Source organism: Catharus ustulatus, chromosome 24 (genome assembly GCF_009819885.2).
Source record: "Catharus ustulatus isolate bCatUst1 chromosome 24, bCatUst1.pri.v2, whole genome shotgun sequence".
NCBI lineage: Eukaryota > Metazoa > Chordata > Aves > Passeriformes > Turdidae > Catharus > Catharus ustulatus.
This window is the reverse complement of record NC_046244.1, coordinates 4,499,391-4,523,274: the sequence shown is the minus strand read 5'-3', so window position 1 is coordinate 4,523,274 and position 23,884 is coordinate 4,499,391. Positions and strand designations below refer to the sequence as shown.

At 47.2% G+C, this 23,884-nt stretch overlaps 2 protein-coding genes across 5 annotated transcripts in view; one reads left to right on the top strand and one right to left on the bottom strand.

Annotated features, from left to right (window-relative positions):
• Nucleotides 1-1,473: 1,473 nt before the first annotated feature.
• On the bottom strand, nucleotides 1,474-22,892 carry DNAJC11 (DnaJ heat shock protein family (Hsp40) member C11). Its single transcript, XM_033079404.2, has 16 exons — nucleotides 22,786-22,892; nucleotides 19,413-19,542; nucleotides 17,331-17,404; nucleotides 16,051-16,152; nucleotides 11,875-12,003; nucleotides 10,726-10,848; nucleotides 9,767-9,840; nucleotides 8,618-8,807; nucleotides 8,195-8,280; nucleotides 7,645-7,761; nucleotides 6,535-6,690; nucleotides 6,316-6,385; nucleotides 6,135-6,192; nucleotides 5,377-5,519; nucleotides 4,809-4,938; nucleotides 1,474-4,203 (listed from the first exon to the last, which is right to left on the bottom strand). The coding sequence occupies exons 1-16, from the start codon at nucleotides 22,855-22,857 to the stop codon at nucleotides 4,178-4,180; spliced, it is 1,680 nt and encodes a 559-aa protein (XP_032935295.1). The 5' UTR covers nucleotides 22,858-22,892; the 3' UTR covers nucleotides 1,474-4,177.
• Nucleotides 22,893-23,038: 146 nt separating this feature from the next.
• The window catches only part of CAMTA1 (calmodulin binding transcription activator 1), a 235,568-nt gene continuing 234,722 nt past the window's right edge, over nucleotides 23,039-23,884 (top strand). For all 4 annotated transcript variants that reach the window (XM_033079399.2, XM_033079396.2, XM_042779950.1 and 1 more), the window contains exon 1: nucleotides 23,039-23,053. The gene's annotated coding sequence lies outside the window, so the exon portion shown is untranslated. The remainder of the gene's footprint in view (nucleotides 23,054-23,884) is intronic.

Below are 23,884 nucleotides of genomic sequence, written 5' to 3'. Positions count from 1 at the left end.
TTTTCCTGGACAGGCAGCGTGGGGGATCAGTGGCATCAGATTCCTTCCTAGAAGGTCTCTTCTTACAGTGATTTTTTTGTGATTTGTTTGCATGATCAGCTCAAATGTGTGTATGGGGGGAAGCTGCTCCATCTCCTGTCCCTTCATTAACCTCTATGGTGCTGTTTTAAGATGATGACACTCCCTTTTCTCAGCCCAGAATTCAAACATGGGCTGTAAAAGGGGCCAAAAGGAAATGTAGAACCTGGCAGGTCTGGTTTGGAATTTGACCATGTCCATTGAAGTACGACAGCTGAGTTGATTCTTGCTTTTGCTGTTTGTTTTTTGAAACTGGACTGTAACCAAAAAGCCAGAATCTTTATTCTATTGGTAGCAATGACACATATCAAAGTGAATGCAGGCAATGCAGCTACAGGATGAAGTGCAATGAGGATCTGTCTGGTGTGGAGTGGACAGGAGAGCACTGAGGCCCTGGCCAGCACTGCAGACATGGGAAATCCCTTCAGGACCACGATGGGAAGTCACAGCTCATACACAAAGCCAGGGAGATGCTGGCATTGTTCCTCAGTGACCAGACAGCTCCACAAGGATCACACAAACCGGGTTGGTGTTTTGAGGTGTTTCTCGAAGTTATGCCTGAAGAACAGTGTGTGCTCTGTCCAGTAAGAGAAGCACTGGCTGGCACAGTGGCTGCAGCCAGACCAGCTGTGCCAGCAGGAACAAGTCCCCATGAGTTCTGCACTCACACAGCATTGGAGCACTGCCTTGTCTGAGGACTGGCTCACCAGGAGATGCATCCTGGTGATGACTGAGGGTCTTGCTAGCACACAGGGTCAAAGGCCCTCCTTCAGACATTGGCCCCAGTACCACAGGGGCTCCACAGTGTGGGCAGGATGACAGAAGTGCACAACATGTAACTGTTCTCTCCTGGTTCCTGATAAAAGTCTCGTTCCACCAAGCTGTAACAGCTGACTGGGTTCAGAAAACCAGCTCTGTGAAATCTCTCAACCATGACTGTGCTATGCTGCCTTCAGAAGCTATGTGGAACCACCAAGGAGTTTGCCAAAGACTTGCCCCCAACGGCTGCCTGACTGTCCTTTGCAGCCAGAAAAATAACCAAAGTTCTCCAGTGCTGCCATTTCCCCAGAAATGCTTTGGAAGATCTCAGCCACAACTGCACAAGAGTTGGACCTGATCTGAAATTGTTATCTCTTGTGTTTACAGCATGCCTGCAGTTCAACTGGACCTCCATGGACTGTGTTCCTGAAGCTTTTATGGGAGAAATGGTGCACTGTCAAGTGAACTGGCTCTTTTTCACAGAGGTTCAACACTAATCAATGTGACTGACTCTTGTTCTGTCCCCTTTTTGGATTTATCCCAGTGGATGGTGTCCAGCACGTTACAATATCAGCAGAGAGAAATAAAAAAGTAACATCTCCATTCTTTTAGTTCATCACTTTCAGCCATGTATAATTATAGTTTAATTCAGAACTTTATTTTTTCATTAAAACTTTTAATGAACCATGTTTTTTTCTTAAATGTGAGACAAATGAACAATGAGTTTGTTATATTCCAAACTCGGGAGTCTGCTGTTATGATTTATTGGTTTGTGAGCTGTTGTGCCAGGCAGCAGGAAGACTTGACACTTGAAGTGCTGTTCTCAAAACAATACACTCAAGTGGGGATAGGAAGAGCTGGCAAGGTATCCCCACCTTTCTGTGGAGCAGCTGCTCCTTGCTAGCCTCTTCTTAGAGTGTGGGACATAGTGATGGAGCCCTGTGGCTGGGCAGGGTGGGAGGGCTGGGAGGCAGGCACTGCCTAGAGCAGCTGAAGACAGCAGGGACAGTGCTGGGCTTGTGCCAGGAGCTTGTTGAAGGGTGCAATGACTGAGCTCAGGGACAGGGGTCAGGTCAGGATGCTGATGGTGGCAGAGTGCACAGTCCTGGCACTAGGTCCCTGCAGCCTTAGAACCAGCCCTGCAGCAGCACTGCACTCCCTTGCAAGGACTGGAGGCTTGGTCTGATCCAAACCAAGCCCCAGTGAACCCTCTGGGAGCTGTGCTGAAAGAGAGCTTCCCCCCCTCCCCAGGCAGCACCGAGGGCTCCACCCAAGAGCTGCCAGAGCCTTGGTGCCACCCTGCAGCTCATCTCTGTGCCACAGCCCTGCAGGCACTGCTGCTCAGCCAGCTGCCATCAAAGCAGCAGCCTGAACACCATGGCAAACTGAAAAGGTGGCTCAACCTTATGGAAATGGCACTAGGTTGCACTGGAAGCTAGGCTGGAAGCTCAGCTCTGCTTGCTTAGAGCTTTTCTTTTAATTCTGTTGGTAATTTTGAATTATAGGGAGTCATAAAAAGAAGTCCCAGGGGAGTTGTGGCTGTAAAATGGCAGCTGCTCACAGCAAGAATATGGTGGTGAAGGCTGTGGTTCTGCAGTGGGGCTGTTCTTAGAGTTCTGACAAAACTTAGCACTCACAGAAAACAAGGAAGAAAGGAGGAGAGGGTTGGGGAGACTGACCCAAGTGTCTGGCCCTCAGGGATGCTCTTGTGCCAGTCTGGCCATACACCTCACACAGGGACATCAAAAAGGAACTGGAGATTGAGATTTCTGCAGTCCCACCCAGCAGAGGTCAATAAGCTGGATGGGATGGAGAGTGCTGTTAGGTTTACAAAACCTGCAACCCTTGCCTTCAAGAGGTTTAATCTCAGGAACTTCCTACAGATGCAAAGGGAATGGGAGCTGCTTTTCAGCTGAATATAATTTATTGCACATTTTACATTTAATTTCAGATCGACAGAATGCTGGCTGTAAGTGAAATAAAGTCCTGCACCAGGAACTGATCACAACTGAGAAGTTTTGGTTTTAATAAAAACAGATGAACACCTCTTCATAATGTGAACTTGTTTTTCACAGGGGAAAGCATTTCTTTTGGAAATCTCATTCTCCTGGTGCAGTGACCTGAGCACAGAGAACCACAGCTGCCCAGAACAGGGGCCAGGTTCATGTCAGGAAAGCAGTTATGGCAGGAGTCAAAAGCAACTCTGTACTGCCAAGACACAGGTGTTTTCCCCTCTGCTCTCACCCATGAGCAATGAAGGCTGGTCTGGACCACGACCAAGAACAGCCACCACGACTCCTTGTCTCTCTGCAAAAGCCTCAGATGTGCTGATGGGCCCAGTGTGGAGCAGATTCTACAGGTTGTTTTTCCAGCTGCTGTGTCAGCAGCCCAGGACTGCCCTTCTGCTGGAAATCCCTGGCAGGGCTTCTAGGCAAGATAAAGCCAATGGATCTATGCTGTAATGGCTGCTTTTCAGAAAGGGGAGATGAGTGTTTACATTTGCAGCTCTTTGTCCCTTTGGCCTCTCTCCTCACTTTGGTATGGTTTACTTTATAAACTACATTTATTTTTGCTAGAAATAAATTAGATGTGAAGAGATAGTTGCAGCATAAGAATCAAATGAAATTAATTGGTGTCCTTCTCCCTCACTTGCTCTCCTCTTTTCTGGAAATCCTTGACAATACATGGTTGTGGGTGGCAGAAGAATTAATAAACCTAGGATACACCGTGTTCTTGTCTGGAAGAGCAGTGTTGGAAATGAGCAGCTGGACAGATTGGTACTGAAGAGGTCCATATTACTTTAAAAGGCAAATTCATTCATACTTAAGCACATACTTTTCTTAACAAGTGCATTTCAAACACAGATTTGAGATTGAAACAATCACTGACCTCTCTCCAAAAGTATTTGCACAGGGGACTTGCAGGAAGTGGCCAGAGAATTGAAATTCCCCTCACGAGAAGAAGGTGTGTTACCTACCCCAGGAAGCACATGGTGAGGTGAGAGCAGGTCTTCATCCCTGCTGAGCTCCAGGAGAGAGGTGTGAGTGCACGGAGGGGCCATGGGCAGCTGGGAGCAGGATGCCTGCTCAGCCCCTGGGCAGAAAGCACTGTGCACTCAGAGTCACGCTGCTTTATTGGGTACCAAGCCACAACTCAGATATTGCCTGGGAGCCGCCTGGAGCAGCAGGGTCTGTCCTTTTGTCCCTAACAGAACTGGCAGGACACCACCTGCTATACAGACAGTAAAAATAAAAGTGTCTCTGTTCAAACTCGCAGCGTCCGGGGGAGGTTTCGCACTTTCCATTGACCCAGGTACCGTGAGAGATGCGAGTTCCCTGGATTAGCCATCGGCATCAATCCTGTGAGCTGTGGGGGAGAACAAGGAATGGACACATGCTGGAGCCCACCATTGTACCAGGACAGGCAGGAACATTTCTGGCTGCTAATTAGACACAACTCAAATACGCCTCCAATGCACTTCTGGGAGCTCTGTCAGTTGGACGTGCTGCTCATACTGGGCAGGGAGCTGGTCTAGGGCAAACAAAGGTCTATGCCCTTGATCCAACCCACCAGACCCACTGGGGTGCCAGTAAAAGTTGTCACAAGCAGATTCTAGTTTCACAGTTATTCCAGCAGGGAAAGTATTTTGGCAGGTAAGATAAATGGGGACAAGGAAAAAATCTGACTTGGGCCTCCATACATTACATTCAGAGCCCAAATGGCCACCCAGAAGGACACTGGTATCTGTGGGAGGCCTCTGCTTCCACCCCAGTACCAGACTAGCTGGTACAAACAGCTGCAGAGCTGCTGCTGAGTTCTTTTGGGCCTTACTGCAGAGGCAAGTCATGGTCAGTCCATTCCAGTAACCCCAGTTCTAAAGCCCAGAACCCCAGTACTGTGTGCTTCACCACAGAGCTGAAGCAGTCCATCACTGGTTCCCCAGAAGATGCTGGGCAGTCTGTGCTACTTACATTGCTTTGGTATCCTAAGGGCCTCATTGTCAGCTGACATCACTTGGTGCAGAACTCCTCGGAACTGATAAAGCACTTTCAAACTCTTCTCCTCACCCACACAGGGGTCGTAGAAGCCTGGAAGCCCAGCCTTGAACCACAGAAAGACAGACTGAACATCAGGGAATGGACTTTCAAAGTTCTCCAGCTGGTCAAAAGCCATTAGTGCCTGGACAATGTGTCATTTAAAAAAAAAGGGGAGTTTTGCTGCCAGCAAGGTGAGATAACACTGGGGAATCACCTCCACAAGTTCTCTTGCATAAAAGTAAACCAGCGGGTTGGGACATTCCTGGTGTACAGCCCCAAGGTCTGTAACACCCACTGTCCCACAATGCAAACAGTGGCACTGGAAAAGCCCCGAGAAACAGAAGTTCCTGGAAGTTTGTAATACTTGGTATGCAAATGGTATCTGTAAATTGATCCAGAGCCACTGCAGAAATCCCCTGGCAGGACACCACATGGTTCAAATGAAATTCTGGGCCACACATTTGAGTCCTTGAACCTGGGCTTTGACAGAACAGCTACATACCTTGGAGGCCTCTGTAAGGATGAGTTTAGAATCCTTCACCAAGCACTGCAGAGGCACAGTCACGTCTATAACCTTCACCTTCTCATTCTTCCTGCTGTTGTCATTAACAAACTTCCCATACCAGGCGTTCACTACAATCAGACCTGCATTTCCCAGGAAATCACAGCTGTGATGGAAGGCTTCTACTGACAAAAAGACCATCCCACACCAGCATTTTCTCTTGCTTTCAGTGAGATTTAATTCTCCTGGCCTGGACCCATGCTTCCCAAAAAAGAACAACATTTTTACTTGGGCGTTTGTTAGCAACCTTCAGCACTAGAATGGAGTGACAGGACCTTGGTGCCACACTGATGTGACATTCCAAGTGGATTTCAGTTCATTTTGGAATATTCTGTGGAAAATTGCTAGTAACCATCAGAGATCAGATTCCCACTATGACCCAGGAGCAAACCACGTAAGGGAGAAATCAGTGAAAACTGAACTTCAGACTACAGCTTTTGCACCTATTGATCTGGGAGAGAGGCGAATCCAGACTGCTGTCTTCAGTCTGTTGATCCACTTCACACCATGTCCCAAGATAATATTCTGTGATCCCTCCTAAGCTCAGCTACCTGGAGCTGAGTCATAATGGGGCTCCTCCACTACATGTGCAGCAGCAGCTACACTGCACTTCATCAGGAGTGGGAATGAAGAAACAACACCTTTGCACTCCTCCTTCTCTCCAAATTTATAGAACAAATAAATTAAATAATCTTTACCCATTCTGGCTTCCTCTGCTTCAATTATCCTTCGGACTGACTCCTGCATTAACCGGACCTGTCACAACACAAGTGGCAGAGCAGAAATCATGTATGGTCAGACACTGTGGCGAAAGGAGAATGGTCTAGAGTGAAAAGAGTTTCCTTTCACTGAGGGGACCAAGCTACAAGAAAGACTCACTGCAGCTTCAGCCTCCTGCTTCTTCTGTAGCATGTCGCTGGCTGTGTTCTCCCGCTGCTTCTCCAGCTCTCTGGCAGAAGGAACAACATCTCATCAGGAATACATTGCTGGGATTCAGGCAGAAACTGGCAGGGTCTGCTTTACCCACCCAATTACAACTGACCCACAACCTCACAAAATGAGCCTGAGTGAGATTTCCCCAGGAATGTGCAAGCTCACCTCTCCTTCTGTGCCCTGAGGTAGGGTTTGATGACCAGCCTGTGCATGGCAAAGTAGATAACGAGAGGTCCCACAGTGGCATAGAACACGGCGCTGGGAAGCAGCTGATCTGTTAGATGGACAGGGAAGAAGTAGGTCTGGCTGGCCCTATTCAGCCTGCAACAAAGAAGAGCAGAGGGATGGTAAGAGGAAAAGCAGAGCTGGATGTGCCTGATGAAGCACACTTAGCAGCGCGTGCTGATGAACCAAGGGGAGATGAATGAGGAGCTCAAAAAGGTGAAAGCCTGATAAACTGAAAAAGCCAACGGCAGGAAAGGCAGCTGACTCCAGTCAGAGTCAGACTTTGAAGTAGCAGCTCGTGACAGTACCTGACCATTCTAAAGTTCTTTTTTTAATCTTAGGAGAATTTGCTTGGTCATTAATTTCAACAGAAAAAGGGACGAACATCCTCATGCAAGAAGAGAAAATGCTTCTAGAGAAAGCCTGTGCTCGTAACACTGGCACGGGCCTTCAGGGCAGGCAGAATATTTTTCTGATGTCAGTAACAATATTTATTTTAGAAAATATGAGTTTCTTTGGGCCTGAATTCTTCAGGCCTTTCAGCAGTTTCACACCCCACCATAGCTGGCCCCAATTCAAGTGACACTAATGAGCTCTGTCCCACAGTGAACTGCACCTTGTTAATGCTACAATCACCTGCATTAGGTAATGGTAATTCCCTAATTCAAGCAGTCACTTGTATATAGCATAATACACATGGAATCCAACTCTACTAATATTTTCAGAAATCTTCCATTCACTTACCAGACTACTCCAAACCTCACTTTAAGCTGTATTTATCAGAATATTCTGATGCACACACACACACACACAGACACACACACACACAGACAGGTGGCTCAGGCTGTGAGTCACACCAGTGGAAGGTACCACTGCTTACAATGGGCTCACAGCTTGCATTAGAGTTGAGGGCAGCTGCACCCTCTCCCAGTGATGTATCAATACACCTGTATTGACCTGGGACTGGGACCTTCCCACCTGAATACTGGAAATAGAAACATGGAGGTTATGGTCAGCCTCTGCAATAAAGAGTTGAGATCTTGAACTGACTTGATTTTCAAGGACACTCCTTGAGGAACACCAACGCTGACAGTGGCTCCTAAAACACTGTGTCGGGAAATCTTCCTCTCTGCTCCATACTCCACTATGGTCCCAAAGAAACCCGCCCTAGGATGACAGAACCAAGAACTGTTAAGACAGAGAAGACACTTCAATTTCTCTTTACTGAATCCTGTAATTCCCAAACAAGTAAAGCATGAAAATGCATCTGTTTGCAGCAGATGTTGGCCTCTGGAAGATTCATGGTGTATCTCCAAGGTGAGATTAGACTTTCCAGCTTGCTAAGTAGTAAACAAGAACTTCTGGCTTTCTTATTTGGGATGATATAGAGATATCACACACAAGGTATTACAAGTTCCACTTAACTGCAGAGGCACAAAGGCCCAAGCCTCCAAGACATTCACTTCAGCCTTTATCAGATTTAAAGAGGCTCCCAAAGGCCACAGAAGCATTTGGTTTGTGTGGAGCCTGGAGGCCTACAGCAGCAGGAGAGGAGAGTCCTCAGGCTGTGAGCAATGTGAATTCCCTTTTGAGCACTTACTTGAGAGAACCTTTCACTCGTGTTTGATCCTCATCCTGAAACTTATGCTGGTAACTGACCATCATGAAAGAATGGGGGATTCCCAGCTGAAACACAAAGGCACAAGTGTATCAAAACATACCTTTGACCAGTGCTTTCCCCAATTTCCTTTCTCAACCTTGAAGCACAGAACACAAAGCAGTGCCTGCCATTTACAACCTCTGCTGTCTGTGCTGTCCTGACCTTACTCTAAGCTGACTCATGTCAACTATGACAATGCCAAGAGCTGTGCTCTGCCAGACAGCTGGTTACCTATATCAGGTCTAACATGAGATATTCCAGCTGCTTCCTTAACCTCTAATCCCATGGAAAACACTGCTGGGACAGGAAGGTGAGGCTGCTCTCTCCCACGGGGCAGGATCATGTCCCACCTGTGGCTCTCACCTGCATTGCCACAGTGAAGTGGCTGGTTTTGGTGTCCCGGACAATACTGGTGTTCATGGCTGACTGGATGCCCCACCTCCACTGCAGGTAGCCCATGGTGTTCTTGTCCAGGTTGCGGGCCAGGACCGTGGTGAGGCCGGGGCGGACCCCACGGGATGAGAACTGCAGGGCACAGTTTGTGGTGATGAAACTAGAGAAATGAGGAAAAAACTCATCAGTGAAAAAACACAGGTTCCCAGGTGGCCTCAGTGTCCTTCTTGCCCAGGAATTTTGCTGAGTGCCCAGAGATCATCCTGCATAAAGCATGATGCTCGGGGTTTTCAGGGAAAAGTAAAAACTAACTCAGACTGCCTTGAGCACAAGCAGCACCCAGGAGAGCAGGCTGTGCCCTGGTTTATTGTCTGTGCATGATGCTGCCCAGGCATCCAGCCTTCCCCTTCTTGCCCTGTGCAGATAACATCCTGGTCTCTGCAGAACAGCACACTGGGCTGCTGGCAGAGAGCAGCCCTGCTATTAAATAATCCTTGAGCATCAGCTCTAAAAACCAGTGCTAAAGCACTTTCTGGGAACAAGAATCCTGACAAGCTCTGAGGAATGGCAGATTCACTAAATTCAAAAATAAACAGAGGGAACCTACACGAGCTCCTATGATGCTCTGACATGTGGCTCCAATCAGAGGCCTTACCTTGTATTCTCCTTTGCAACCTGAGACCTCTATTCATTTGTGAACAGACATGAAATAATTTGGCATTATTTCCACAAAATATGACACATCATCTCCTGTTTTGCTGTCAGAAACTCCCTCTCACACATGGAAGCCTCAGAAGAGTTCCCCCTTTTTTGTTCTGTTCCTAGAGCAAACTTCTGTTGCTCTGATTTGAGATCCTGCCTCAAGTATGATGAATCATGACAAGATCAAGTACAAATCTAAGGATGTGGAACACAGATCTCCCTTAAACTGGAAATATAAAAAGGGAGGGCACCAACACCCAGAAAGAATGCAAGCATTTTGGCAATACAAGTATGACCTTAAATCTACCTTATTTTGTAGGACAGAAAACAAATCCAAAATTAATGTGGAAGACAATTCAAGTCATTTGGTTCCTTATTGTGGAATATTAACCACTAGGCCATTTTTCTAATATTTACCATCTTGGTGTAAGATTACGAAATATCTTCATCCCAAAGAGAGGCCCGTGAAGGTCTCCAGCTCCAAACTCCAACTGTTGGAATGCAGAGTGCCAGAGTGTTAGAAGAAAACATCCTTTACAACAGTGACAAAGTATGTCACAAGCATCATTTTCATCACAGCTGTTTTACACATCTGACTAACATTTACCACCTCTTTCAGCACCCTCCATTTTCTGCAGCTTTGCATTCAGAATAAAAGGTGTCTCGCTGATTTGGAGCTCATGGGTAAAACAAAGTTTTGTAAAACTGTGACTGCTATTGGGACCTGCTTTGGTCACTCCAGGGAACGTGGAGAAAACTTCTCCCTCACAAAATCCTACGCAAATCAAAAGCCTCCATCCAGTCTGTCCATCTCAAACGAGTGGAAGACTCACAGTCTCCCAGGCTGAGGAGGCAGGCTAGCAGGAGCTCGTGTGCAGGAAGGAAGGCACAGGCAGCTGTCAGCTATACCAGTGACTCAAGCACCTCAAACACAGCTCAGCTTGCAGGTGCTGCAACACAGGACCTTCCAGCTGCTCAGACCATATCTGCTGGGGGGATCAAACTGTTTCCCCCATAACCTCTTCCTGTGCAAGCAAAACAGTTTTGGAAGCAAAGGCCAACTATCACACTGCCCTAAAAGGCCTGCTCACAGCACTGTGCCTTCAGACAGAGCAATCACAAAGACTAGAGACATCAGGTAACAATTCTGTCTGCACAGTGAAGTCCAAATTGCGTGGCCAAATGGAGAAGGGAGAAAAATAAGAAAAAAATAAAGTTTGGTCTTCCCTTTGTCTAAAATTCCTTTAAGAATTCCTTTTTCTACATTTTACAGAACATAGAAAATGAGAGATGAACCACAGCTGAAGTTCCTCCCCAAAAAATAGAACACCAGGTAATAGATTGAATACAAAACTGCATAACAGGTGTACTCTTACCTCTCCCCATCCCTTGGCAGATGTCACTCGTCTCAGTGCAAGATTAATTGATCCCCCTCCATTCCCATTCTGGGTGGAAAGGTTACCAGACAGTATTGCTGTATCTGTGGAAGTCAAGGGTGCCTGAAAAAGGAATATATTGTTTCCAGTAACTGATCCCAGTTCACACATTTAGTGTATGTTCTGCAAGGACATAATCACCACCACAGAGTGTAAATGGCAGAGTGTAAACATCAAGCATGGCAAAAAGTCAGATAAGTCTTACAGTACCAGACACTTGTGACACCTGTAATGTACCACCCTGAAGTCCTGACCTTGAGCTGTAAACCATTCTCATCTCTCTAGCAGATTTAATTTCTATGACTCTCTGAAAGAGGAAATGCTTCCCTGTAAGCTTTCTTTCTGCCCCTGGCTGTTGTTTTACCAGGACCTGAGAGTGCTAATATTGATCAGCCATCTCTCAGGAGCTCACATCAGCCAGCAGAGAAAGACCGGAGGCCTTGCTTGACACATTCCACAAAAATCTTTATTTCATGTGAAGGGATCCCCAAAGGGGAGACAGTCATATTTATAGGTTTAAGGGGGATCCAAACTACAGCCAATAAAAAGTTTATACAAAAAACAGCATCCAATCTAAATGAGGAGTTCTAAAGGTGAACTGACCAATTACACAAACTAATTTCTAACCAATTATCGTCCAAAGTGTTAGAGTGTGACCAAATTCTTAAGGAATTTGACTCAGCCTTGGTATCTAGGAAACCTTATCTATTATAGCAAGTTCCAGGGGCCAGGGGAAGATGGCTTTGGAGGAATTGTATCACCCACAGCTTCCCATCCTTTTCCTTATGCACATCCTCAAGCCTTGGTGCCACTTGCTTTCAACCACTGAGCACATCCTGTTCAGTGAGAATTGGGCACTGATCACCTCCACTGGCAGGAGGGCAGGACCACTGCAGCCCACAGAGCAGTTGCCCAAAGGCTACAGAGCCAACCCACCATTCTGCTGGCCCCAAAATACCTATTTCCACCTGTGCTGGTCACTGTGTTCCCCCCCAAATCCCACTGAGAGCCCCTGAGCAGCATGCTCTGTGTTCTGAGGTGCTTCATTCACTCACACCCTGCTCTCATGGCAGCATCCACCCTCCTCACCTCGATGGACTGGGATATGTGCATTTTGTTTATCTCAATCTGGGGAAAGCTGCTCCCAGGCACATCTTCATATTCTTCATCATAGCGATCAAACAGGTCAGTGGCATCTATTCCCACACTAATTGTTCCCTGAGGGATGACAAGTGGAACAGGCATTTAGCATGAGCAAACATCTGGCACACACAGAACAAGTGGCTGAACCATCCCTGTGTATGATTACATTTTTGTGCAGTTTTCCATTGTTCTGCAATTACTTTTACCACTTTAAAATGCATTTCCTAAAGCACAAGACAGAAGGGAATGATTACAATATTTCAAAACAGCAATATAAATCATCAAACAGACTGGAGAAAAGGCAGTTTCTCAACACAAACTCAACTTGCAATTCTAGGAGGTCATTTTTCTATTGTGACACACTACAGAAGCAGGCAGAACACCTTTATACAGCAGATTTCTTCTTTCCCCACAACTGACTGCGCTCTGTCAGTATTTAAAAGTTGAAATAATATATTCTAGAAATTTATTTTCTTCAATGGAACTTGGTCAGAAAACCTCTACAGGCTTCTTCTTATGAGTTACCTAAACTGACCTACTACTGAACTGTATCATTCACTTGCAATTGACCTTGTTAATAAAATATTTTGATTTCTTTTTCTAGTTTTTATTTCGTGATCAGAAGGAAGGCTTAACAAAGATACACTTTTAGCAAATGGTAAATATTTCCTTTCTCAGACCATAGAAAAACTTATTCCTACAAAAAACTAGGCCACAGCTCAATAGTCTGGCTACCTGCTGCTGTGCTCCCTCAGACTAACTGCAGGAGTGTGTTTCTTTGAAAAGAGCACAATTAGGTACTTGTCTGGGTCATATAACTTCAAGAGGCTTTGGAAACCTTCCCGATGGACCCATCTGACAGCATCCCAGCTCCTATAAAACATACAGAGTGCAATAAAACCCCCCTCTGTGTACAAGCACCGACTGAACTCTGAGCAGTTTGGATATGGAGACTCAATAGCTGGGTAGCTACAAACCCCACCACACTAAGGCCAAGCATGGCTGGAATAAATCCTTATTTCAGTCTGAGGGAGCATTTTCCCTTGATCGCTCCACTCTGATCAAATGCTGGACTGTAAATAAAGGAAGAATTACAGAATCTGACAGGACTTGAACCTTTTCTCTGCCTGGGCTCCCAGCCTATCTATTTGCTGTAGAGATTCCCAACTTCTTCTCAGTGTTTATTTTCTGATTACTTATGAAGCAAAAATTGGATAAATATTTTAAAACTGAAAGGTGTTATTTCCAGAAGAACCCTGGAACAGGGGCTGTACTCCAGCTGGTTACTAACCACCCTTGGCAGGCGGTGCATTTCAGAGCAATCACACTCACTGTTCTGTGTGGTTGTGGCACCAACAACCAGCTCCTGCCCTTTCTGCACTTTCAGGAACCATCTGCAAAGTCACCTTCAAGCAACTCCAGACCCTAGAGCTTCTCCAGTTTCAGCCCTCTCCTGTGCCATGCTGTTCCTTGAAACATGGCCAAAAAAAGAGGGAAGCAATGGAAAACCTCTAACCACCCTGTAAGGCTGCAGTTCTGTGCTAGCAAACACCTATTTGGAGACTATCTTGCTGTGCTTGGTCTACTGGTGCTGCACCCTTTGGAAAGATGGAGCAAGATCCACATTCCTGAAATTCAGTGTACCTTCTTTCTCTAAAACACACTCAAAACATTAGGATTTCTTTTTTCACAAGTATGAGTTGTACAGCAAATATCCCTCCTAAGGAGAGAAGGAAAACACCTGAACCTCTCCATGAAAATCCACAAGATGTGTTCAGAGAAAAGGAGTGTCTCCCCATTCCCTCCCTGCTCCCCAGCTGAACTCCTACTCTTCTGCCTTCCCCTGAGGTCAGAGGTGGGCCCTGGGCAGACCCTCCACCTCCTGCCAAGCAGGTGAAGTCACCCTTGGAGGTCTGTGGATCCTGGCAAGGAAACTCGTTCAGGCACAAGCACAGGAACAGCAGCAGATGGTAAAGTTAAAAATATTCCCAGAGAACGAGAGCACCCCTATGCCTCCGGATAATGGAGGGGGGACTGCTGCTGCTCCCAGCTCCCATCAGCCACCTGCTCTGACCACGGGAAATGAGGAACCCTCCCTGATAAGGAAGAGCAGCAGGAGAGAGCTGTAACCCCTGCTCAGAAGTCAGAGGTGCCAGCACTGCACTGCACAGAGCAGCAGCTCAGCAAGGCAGGAAGCAGGAGTGGCACTACGGAACCATCAGAGCTGGGATTAGCTTTTACAGTCACCTTTATTTGCCAGCCTGTGAATACAAAACAGACTTCACTGATGGAATTTGTAGATGTGCCAGCCCTTTTTTCTTAGGGATTTACCTTCAGGAAGGTGATACCTGGAAGTTGTGCCAGGCTTTGCCTTGAGGGGGCCTGCATATTGACCTTCCACAGCAGGAAAAAAACTGGATTTAATTTCTCCTAACAGGAAACGGTTCTTCTTAAACCTAGTAATGAACTTTTCAACCCTTCTGCACATCTTTGAAAGCAAAAACAAAGCTCTAAAAGCAAATAGGAGACTTAATTTCAACCCTCCAAATTGCCTACATCTGGTTATTGCTCAACATTTCTGGTTAAAATGCTTTATTTTTGTGGAACTGTTTTATAGAACCGACAAAATGTTGGAAATTTTAAAATAACTTGCGCTCGTGTATGAAATGATCACAGCTGCGCTCCCCAATTCCACGGGAACACTGCCTGGAGAGGCATTTCCATCGGCTGCCAGCCGGCAATTGCTGTAAACACCCAGATGGCTAATTTTATCCCAGGACACAGGCTGAGGCTCACAGTGCAGCTTGCAGCCACGGCGAGGCGCCCAGGGAAAATGTCACAGTCCTGAAGCAGGAGCAGCACAGTGAGAGATAACCATGTCCCTCTCTGAAAACATCTCTGACCCCACTCACCTGCACCTCCAGCAGGGACAGTTTGCCCTGCCTGGCTTGTGGCACCCAGAAATCCCTTCTTGCCTGGAATAAAGCTGTCAACAGATACTCACACAACACTTTATGCTTGTTTACCCTTCCAGGACAAACCAGTTCTTAGTGTCTATGCACTACCCTCAGCCTGGGGATCTGTACAGACCAAGTGCTTTGCTAAGAGCAGTGCAGATCCAAAGGTTGTGCCAAGGTGAATGTCTCAAAATATTACAGCTCTGCTTAGATGGATGTTTTCCTTAGGATCCAGTCCTAAGCACCCCTTCAATCCCATATCTGTCCACTCAGAAGACATTGTGATTTTACACTCTCATATGAATTACACACTCATTAGTTAATAATAGATGCAGCTCTTGGATAATGTTAGTCACTGCATAAGAACCAAAATTTTTGTGATTCAACAAGCTTTGAAACTTCAGTCAGGGATCATACTGACAAACCCCAGGCTGTCTCACACACCCATCAAGCCAAGAGCCAGCAAAGACACTGAGCTATGGATACTCTGGCCAATGGCCATGTCCATCTCTCCCTGCCATCCCAATAGTATTCCTGAGCACCTCTGACCAGCCAAGGTCACTGCAAGGTGAATCACTCCAGGTCAGAGTCTGCTGCTCAGACTGAGATGGGAACAGCATCTGGGATGATTCTCATCCTGAGGGCACAATCACACTTTCCAAAACAGGCACTAACTGCGACACTGGCAGACCCCAACCCTGTTCAGGTTGACTCTCCTCACTGTGCTGCTGCCCAGCTGGCTTAGGGCTGCCTCAGATTTGTTGCTGGTTTCAAGCTGCATTTGAATAGCTCCCTGCATTGTTGTGACACTGCAGCAGTGCCAAAGGGAAAACCTGTCAGGTAACTGCAGTGAGTTACATTTTATTTAGAAAACTTGGAAAGAAATCATAAATATTTCAGTTTTCTGAAAATTGCTGAAAAAGGTATTTTTCCCAACATGTTTCTCTAAGAAAAGAAGAACATTCAGTAGGGGATTGTTCATAGAATGAGCTGTTTGCCCTATATTATGCAGAGAAACTGCATATGCAAAAGACAGAAAGTCATGCAGCATGTGTGTACACCTGAGGGGCTCTTTCCTAGAGGCCCTCACCTAGGTTCAGCACACCCTGCACACTGGTGATAATAACAGACCCACACTTGAGACCAGGATTAAGTCTTTGCTTACCTTTGGATTAGTTCGCTGTTGCAGTCTCCTCTCTTCCCTCTCTCTCTGCAAACGCTCAAATTCTTCCCTGATTTCAGCTGCAGTTCTCTTTCGTTCCACAACCTGCTCAAAAAGAAATGAAAACCAAACAATTACCAGACAGAGGCTGCTCAGGGTATTGCAGTGCTGGGGGGTCAGAGGCCCTTGGATGCAGGATGCACTAACACCCTGCACCAATTTCAATAGTTGGAGTTTGGAACAAAGCACCTGGGCCAGATCAAAGGGCAGGTATGAGAGAAAAACCCATGCCTTGAGAGAAGGCAGAATGGTTTGGTTATTTCTGTTCCCTTGACAAAACCAGAGCAAAGAGTTTTCCAACCACAACTACAAGACACTGTAGTGCAGTTGTTACCCTCAGTGATCCATTAACTGCTCTACCAGGTGTGGACACAAAAATGAAAAGAACTGAAAGTCTCAGACCCGAGGTAAATTGATTCCATGAGAGTTGTGTGATTTTTAGGCTATGCTGGTTCACAGATGCTTACCTGACATGGCTCAGGGAATGAGGGTTTTACACAGGCCCAGTTTTGGAATGGATAGAAAGAGTATTGGATTTGGCTTTTCAAAATAAGATGAAGTCTGCCAAAAGCAGCTCAAAAACATCTGTTAAATGCTGGACCTGCTCCACATTTCTAGCAACTGACTCCAAGTTTGACCTTGGTGCTGACCTGACCCAATACCAGAGGATTCTGCTTCAAGCAGCATAATGCAATCAACTAGGGCTGGCAGAGGCCAGGAAGGTTTTTGAGAGCTGGACAGACATGAATGGACAAGTTCCATTCCAAAGCCCATAAAACCCAACCAAAAGTAAACCAAACCAAAAACACAAAAAACCCCAACCCACCCCACCCTAAAAAGTCCAGGAAGAAAAAGTAATTTCAAACTCAGAAGCCAGTCAATGCTGAAAAAAACAAGTTTCAGATGAAAAAGATGGGACTAGTTGGACAATAATGACACATTTGTCTCAGATAAAGATGTTGCCTGTCATGGTAATATCCTTCCAGGGAACTCTGAATGTCAGGTTTATTGTTCTCTTGTCAAGTGTAAAACCAAAGGGCTCTTTGAAAATCCATCATGGTGTTCCAGCAGGGACAGAGAGAGACAGAAATGACTAACCAAGGATGGCTTCAAACCAACAGGCATTTATCACCAGCCAGGTGTCAGTGCAGCTGATAGAACAATGGCAGATAAAGGTGGGCTTAGTCAAGGCCACTGGCCATAACGTGCTCAATTTCTCTCACCTCCCAGCCTTCCATCTCCAGTCCTCTCCTCCCATATATGTCATAGATGGCTCTGGTCTGTGGATCACTAAGCACTGTAAATTGAAACCAAAAGAGAGGAGAGAACTCAGTTTTGGGTCTTCTCCTCAGATTTCAGACCAAAACACTCACGATATTTGGAATTCAAGCACAGATCCTGGAAACATCTTGTTCTACAGTTGCACATGAACCCCTTGGATGCTTCCACGTGCTTTATTGAGAAGACATACTGACTTTTCCCCCCCAAAAATCCAATTTTTTTCTTCTTTTTCTAAAACAAGAAAGTGGAAAGAACACAAGAGACATGCAGCCTAAGTGAATGTGCAGGGAGGGAGGTTTCTAACATTGCTTTCTTTGAAGGTGACACAAGTCCCCTAACAAACTTATGAACAATTTGGCCACAGCTGTCCCTGGGCCCTTCCTGGGATTGGCACCCAGCTCTGTCTGGCTTTCAAAGCTCTGTGGTGCTTCCTTTGATCTTCCTCACCATCCATGTCCACTGATCCTTTCCCACCTAGTCCCCACACATGGTACATGCCAAGCACCAACAAAGCAATTTCCATGAGGCAGTTCACACCTTGCCAAACATCAATAAGGGGTAATAGTAAAGGTTTGTGTAGAATCTTAACATCCAAAAATGTCAGCCAGCACAATGGACAACACAAAATACAACAGGAGACTGCAGAACAGTTACTTTAGAAAAAGACTGGGCACGGAATTAGGAAGAGTCTCTAAAGGGTAAGGCATATTTAAATGCATAAATTCCTATAGCACACCTTTCTGTAAGAAAAAAATAAATAAAAAAAATCATCACTATTTCCTCCTCCAGGGTTCCAAGACCAGCTTTATCATTAACACGTATTTCTTGAGGCTGTGGGAAAACTGATGTGTCCCCAGGGAGCTGGGGGAGTAGAGTAAGGCAAAAAGAGGATTATACTGGTAATTGAGTTTTGGTCTGAACTAGTGGAATATTATTTGACTTGCTAAATGTCACAGGCACACACTGCTTTTTATGAATTCTGATAAAATGAATCTTTTGTTGTGTGATACTAGGAGATGGAAGAGGAGAAAGAGAAAATAGGCAGGAGGTGAAGTGGCTCATTTCCAAGATGTCAAAATTCTTGCTTGTAGCATACTACACTCACATTTGGTAGTAAAGGAGCACCAATTTCCATGTTCATTGCAAGGCAGAGCTAAGAGCAGCCAGAAAATTCAAAGGGAAGCTGCTGCCTCTAATGTAATTCACCACACTAAAGTGAAATTACTGAAGCATTATGAGTTTTTGTTCTGCACGTCATCAAGGTCAGACTTTCCCTGCTCTCCCAGCAAAAGCTTCCACATGTCCTAACAGGGACAACAGGAAAGACTCCACACATGCTCAAGTCCAACTGGAAGGAACAAATGCTTATCAGTCAAAACCAGGGGTGTAAAAAATATTCACTCATATTTGAGGTTGAATGGCAGAATAATTATTGAGCATTTTGGTTTAGTTTCTCTTTAGGTTCCAGGACTGGGTGCACCAGGTTTGTAACAGGATGACTCCTACCAGCTTCTAATCCACCTGCCCTCCAAGTGCTTGCACACTGGGATTTAAGTAAATTTCAGTTAAATTCAGAGTATTTGAAAAGGGCTTTGACACAAGAATAAACTCTAACTGCTATGAATCAGTTGTCCTCCTCTCAGTCTGAGCATATAGAAGAACTTGCTGGAAATGGAGATCACAGCCAAGTGACAGGGAACAGAACTCAGAGATGTAGCAGTTAATCAGTGCAATATGAAATTGTCTCTCTGTTTGAAGCTTTTCAGTCTTATTCTCCTATGGAAGAAGTCTGCACAAGTAAGAGAAGTGATGAGAAGATCATTTATAACATGCAGGAAGTAAGACATCTCATTCCCTGCAGCATTCATACGGCATTTCTCCTCTGAATTATGGTAGAGAAGCAGTAAACAGCATTGGTAAGTATCAGCAAATTTAATTATCACTTGGTAATGATAAATAGCTTCAAAAAGCATGAAGGTACAGCTCTCCCAGAAACCCCCTGCAAAGCTCAACCTCCCCCTGACCTTCATAGGCTTGGTGGACAAGGTTGAAGAGCCGCTCAGCCTGGGTTTTGAGCTCGGGGTCGCGGTGCTTGTCGGGGTGGTACAGCATGCATAGCCGGCGGTACGCGGCCTTCAGCTCCTCCTGGGAGGCCTGTGGAAACCACCAAAAATCATCTCAAGGACAGCCAAGGCCTTTTCCAAAGGCCACTCTCAAGACTGGCCCTGAAAGGGAAGTCTGTCAGCTGTTACAGTGCAATACTTTGGCCCCAAATCAATCACGGATTATTGCTTCATTACATAAATTAAGAAAATATTCAATTATCACACCAGGATTGTCCACACTATCTGTAGTGCAACAAGGGACCTCAACAGCTCATTAGTGTATACTCAGGTATAAAATATTATGTAAAAACCCCACCACCCAAGCAATCCATCTCCAGACTTCTGTTGTATCAAGCAATTACTATCCCCTCCAAATCAGAAGAGCAAGAAAAAGCAAAATTGCCTCAGATAAAAATACACAAATCCAGAGATGTACAACACATTCTATTCATATTTCAATCTTAACCCTCAAAGGGACACTGTAACTACCCAAAAATCATTGACCTCCCACAGCTGTAGAGGTAAGAATTGTAAATCAGTGGTTCTACACTCATCCCAGCACCTGCCCAGTACCTCACTCTGCTCCCCAGTACCCCACTCTGCTCCCCAGCAGGGTCTGTGCTGTGCAGCAGAGGAGGAAGGTGCATCATCTGGCCACAAAGCCACAGGCAGATCACCATGAGAACAGTGTGCCACCAATGCATCAAGAACGAACCCACCTTGTCCTTTACCACAACCACTCTGGGACCTCAGATGGCACCTGGCATCATTCCAAGGATATGGATGGCTCTCTCAGAATCGATAGAGAAAAACCCCTGCTCCTTCCATTACCATCTCCCAGCAATGTTATTTTTGGACTTCTGAGAGTCTTTTGGACTTCACAGTAATCTCCCCTTTCTCACCTCACCCTGTTACATCCCTTGCATTGCAGCTCCTGCCCATTCCTTAGAGATTGCTTAACATCTACTTTTTAGAAGTGCAGGTGCTAAAATCAAGCAGAACTTCCCCCAGGCAGAGCTTGAAAGAGCCCAACCATCCAGCTCCCAAACCGTCCAGGCAAGAACCAGTTCCTGGGCACAGGAAGCCATTCCTGGAGGAATGCCCAGAGTAAAATAATCAAAACCTGATGGTCCAGTCTGTCCCCAGGGGCTGCCACAGTCAGGACCCAGCGCAGTCAGTGAGGGGGGCACTCAGAGAGGAGCAGATTTACAGACAAAAATTCCATTTACTGTTAACACTCTTCACAGGTTCATAGCTTTCACTGGGGAAATAAAGTTCCTAAAAGGTAGTTTCCTAAAGTAACATCTTTTTTATCACTTGTGGCAAGAAGGGTTTCCATCACAGAAACACACTCCTTTGTGTCACAATGCCAGGAATCTGTTTGGATTTGAGGACAGCTCAGAATGTTTTTTCTGCACGTTTGTATAGTTGCTTACTAATATTTTGAAATGATACAGCAAAAGGGGAGCTGCCAAATTTGCTGGTCCCAAGACAGTAAGGACAGCTACAATTAGCTTTTTTCTTTTGATTACCTTGTGCATTCTCGGATCTCAAATTTAAACTTGACTGGGAAGGCAAGGGAACATATAGGCCCAAAATGGCATTTTTAAATCAAATTAATGATAAATGGTTTAATGTGCTATCGATTATATAATAAAAATGAGCAAGTTCATTTTTCATAAATGCCATGTTCAATAAAATGTTAGATTGGGCATTTCATCATCACTGAGTAGTTTGGGTCATTGGTTCAATACTCCACAAGCAATAGCCTCTTCAAAACCACTAAAGAAACCCTGACACAGTTTTTAGACTGCCAGGAAATGTAGTCACAAATAACTGCACAAAGTTACATTTTTATTACCAAAACTCTGGTCAACATTAAGAGTGCCTCATTTAAGATCTCAAACACTGCACCACGTTTTTAGCAGACTAACATTTCTAAAAGATGAACCATTCATACACACACTGAGCAATTCCTGCTCAGAAGATGCTGCCTCTGTGGAGTCTCTGCAGTTCCAAGCTCAGCTGTCACACCTGTGCTCAGCACTCAGACATCCTATTCACAACATCCACTACAGGACAGTACTACTGAAGATAATTAGCAAGGGACAATTAACAAAGCACGAGCTCCACTCTGTTGGAATGACTCCCTTGCAGACCCCTGTAATTCAGTGTGCAGCTCTCTGCTGTACAAAACCTGAAAATCCTGCTCTGGAAGCCTGGCTAAGTTAACCATTAAACCTCCCCCAGCAGTCACAATCCTTGCGCGGTTCCCACCTCTGTTTTAACCTCTGCACGCTGCTGACGTTTTGGAGCTGAATTACGAAAGCTCCCAAGGAATGTTCAAGCATGACCCTGCCGGCTTTGAACCAGACGAGTGCTCGAAATTTTTTTAAAAGGAGCTCAGCATCGTGGAGCTCTGCGAGCAGCGTGACCATCACACGCTGTTCCTTCAGGAGCACAGCAGATTCTCACATATGAGACACAGGAGACTCAGCTCAGGGACTGACGGAGTCCCAAAGGGAATTCTTCCAATATACCAGACTGAATCGCTTCCAAGTCTGCATCTCCTATTGCACGCAGTAGTGGTGATTCAGTACGAGCCTTGTCCAACTGAAATGGCCACACCCAGGCTGATGGACTTCACGGGCTGTTTATACAGATTTATACACACACAAATATATATATAGATCTATACTGCAGCTGCACTTGCTGAAACAAACTACAGCACCGTTCCTACATCCAGATCTTTTGAGATCTGCCTGATTATTACTACGAAAAAGCAGCTGCCTCCCAATAAGTTCCAAACTGTTCTGGTGTAACAAACCTGCACCAATTAATATCCATCTATTTTGAAAAGTGAAATCAAGGACTCTCGATCCTCCCTTTTTTGGCGGGAAAAATGTTTTGCAAAAAAAAAACCCTGTCTGCTTCCAAACGGGAAACGTTCGGGAATCCTCCACAGCCGTGCCCGAGGGGACGCGGCTGCATCCCGCGTGCGCGGAGTTGCATCAGGAGCGCCCAAACCGCCGCAATTCGGAACAAGCCACGCATTTCTCGGCCTCAGCCGGCGCTCACCCGCCGCACTCCACCGGGATCCCCGCGGCCCGGCCCGAGCCCTCCCGCCCCGCCGCCAGCAGCAGCAGCAGCGGGAGCGGCGGCAGCAGCCCGGCCCGCGCGGAGGACACGCCGCAGGGGCGCCGCTCCCGCCGCGGCGGGCACGAGGGTCTCACCCCGCCCTGCCCCGCCCCGCCCCGCGCGGCCCCGGCCCCGCGCGGCCCCGCGGCCGCACCTCGCGGCGCACGTTGAGCAGCCCGTAGTAGTCCTCGTTGTCCGGCGCCTCCTCGCCCAAGGCCGCCGCCATCGTCCCGACCTCTCACCCCTCGCCGCGCGCTGTGGCGCCCCCCGCCGGCCCGGCGGTCCGACCTCCCGCGCACGCGCGCGGGCACGGCCCCCGCCCCCGACTCTCCCCCCCCTTCCCGCGCTCGCGCGGGCGTGCGCGCGTGCGTGTGCGTGGCGCGCGAGCCGGGAGGCGGCGGCGGCGGCGGAGGCGGCGAGGGGTGAGTGTGAGGGCGGGAGGGACTGAGGGAGAGAGAGTGATCTAGGGAGGGAGGGAGCGCGGACCGGCGCCGACCTGCTCCGCCGCGCTCCACTCCGGCCACGTTCCCCTCACTCTTCGCCCTGGCACTCTGACGCGTATTTGCCGGCGCTCCATGCCGCTCCATGCCGCTCTATGCCCCACCGTCTGTGGCGGTGCCGTGGGTGCTCAGCGCCTCCGTCCGCCCCGCTCCCGGGGCATAGCGGCAGGGAGAGCGACCGCGACCGCCGGTGCCCCTCCCCGGTTCCTCTGCCGGTGCCCGTCTCGGTGCCGCAGGGCCTCGGTACTGCCTAAAGGGCAGTCGCTCGCTCCGGTCATTTGCAGAACCTGTAGGTACAGATGAGGCCTCTCCCCCGTAACAAGAGGGCGATTTCCGAGCCGTGCTGTCACCATCGAGTCGCTGTTCCGTGAGCGGCTGGCGGAGGGCAGCGGGGCAGCCCGGTACAGCGGAGGGTCCCGGGGCAGATCCGCCTGCACGGCACCCGAAGGCGGGCACGGCGATGCCAGACCGGCCCGGCGGGCAGGGTCACACCGTGGGCAGAGCGTGTGCCCTCGTTTGTCACCGGTAGATCCGGAGCAGTTTCCCTTGGATCAATAGCGCTGCTTGGACCTGGGGTTCTCGGTGTGCTGCCCTCCCTGAGGGTGGGTTAACTCCCCAGGGCCGACCAGTACCCAAATGGAAGGGAAATGCCCCCAAAGTGTGTAAAACTCAGAGCTTTTAGCAACAGAGCTGCCCAGCCGGTGCGTTAACGTGAACCTCGCTTAAAGCGTGCTGGTGGACAGACTGGGTATT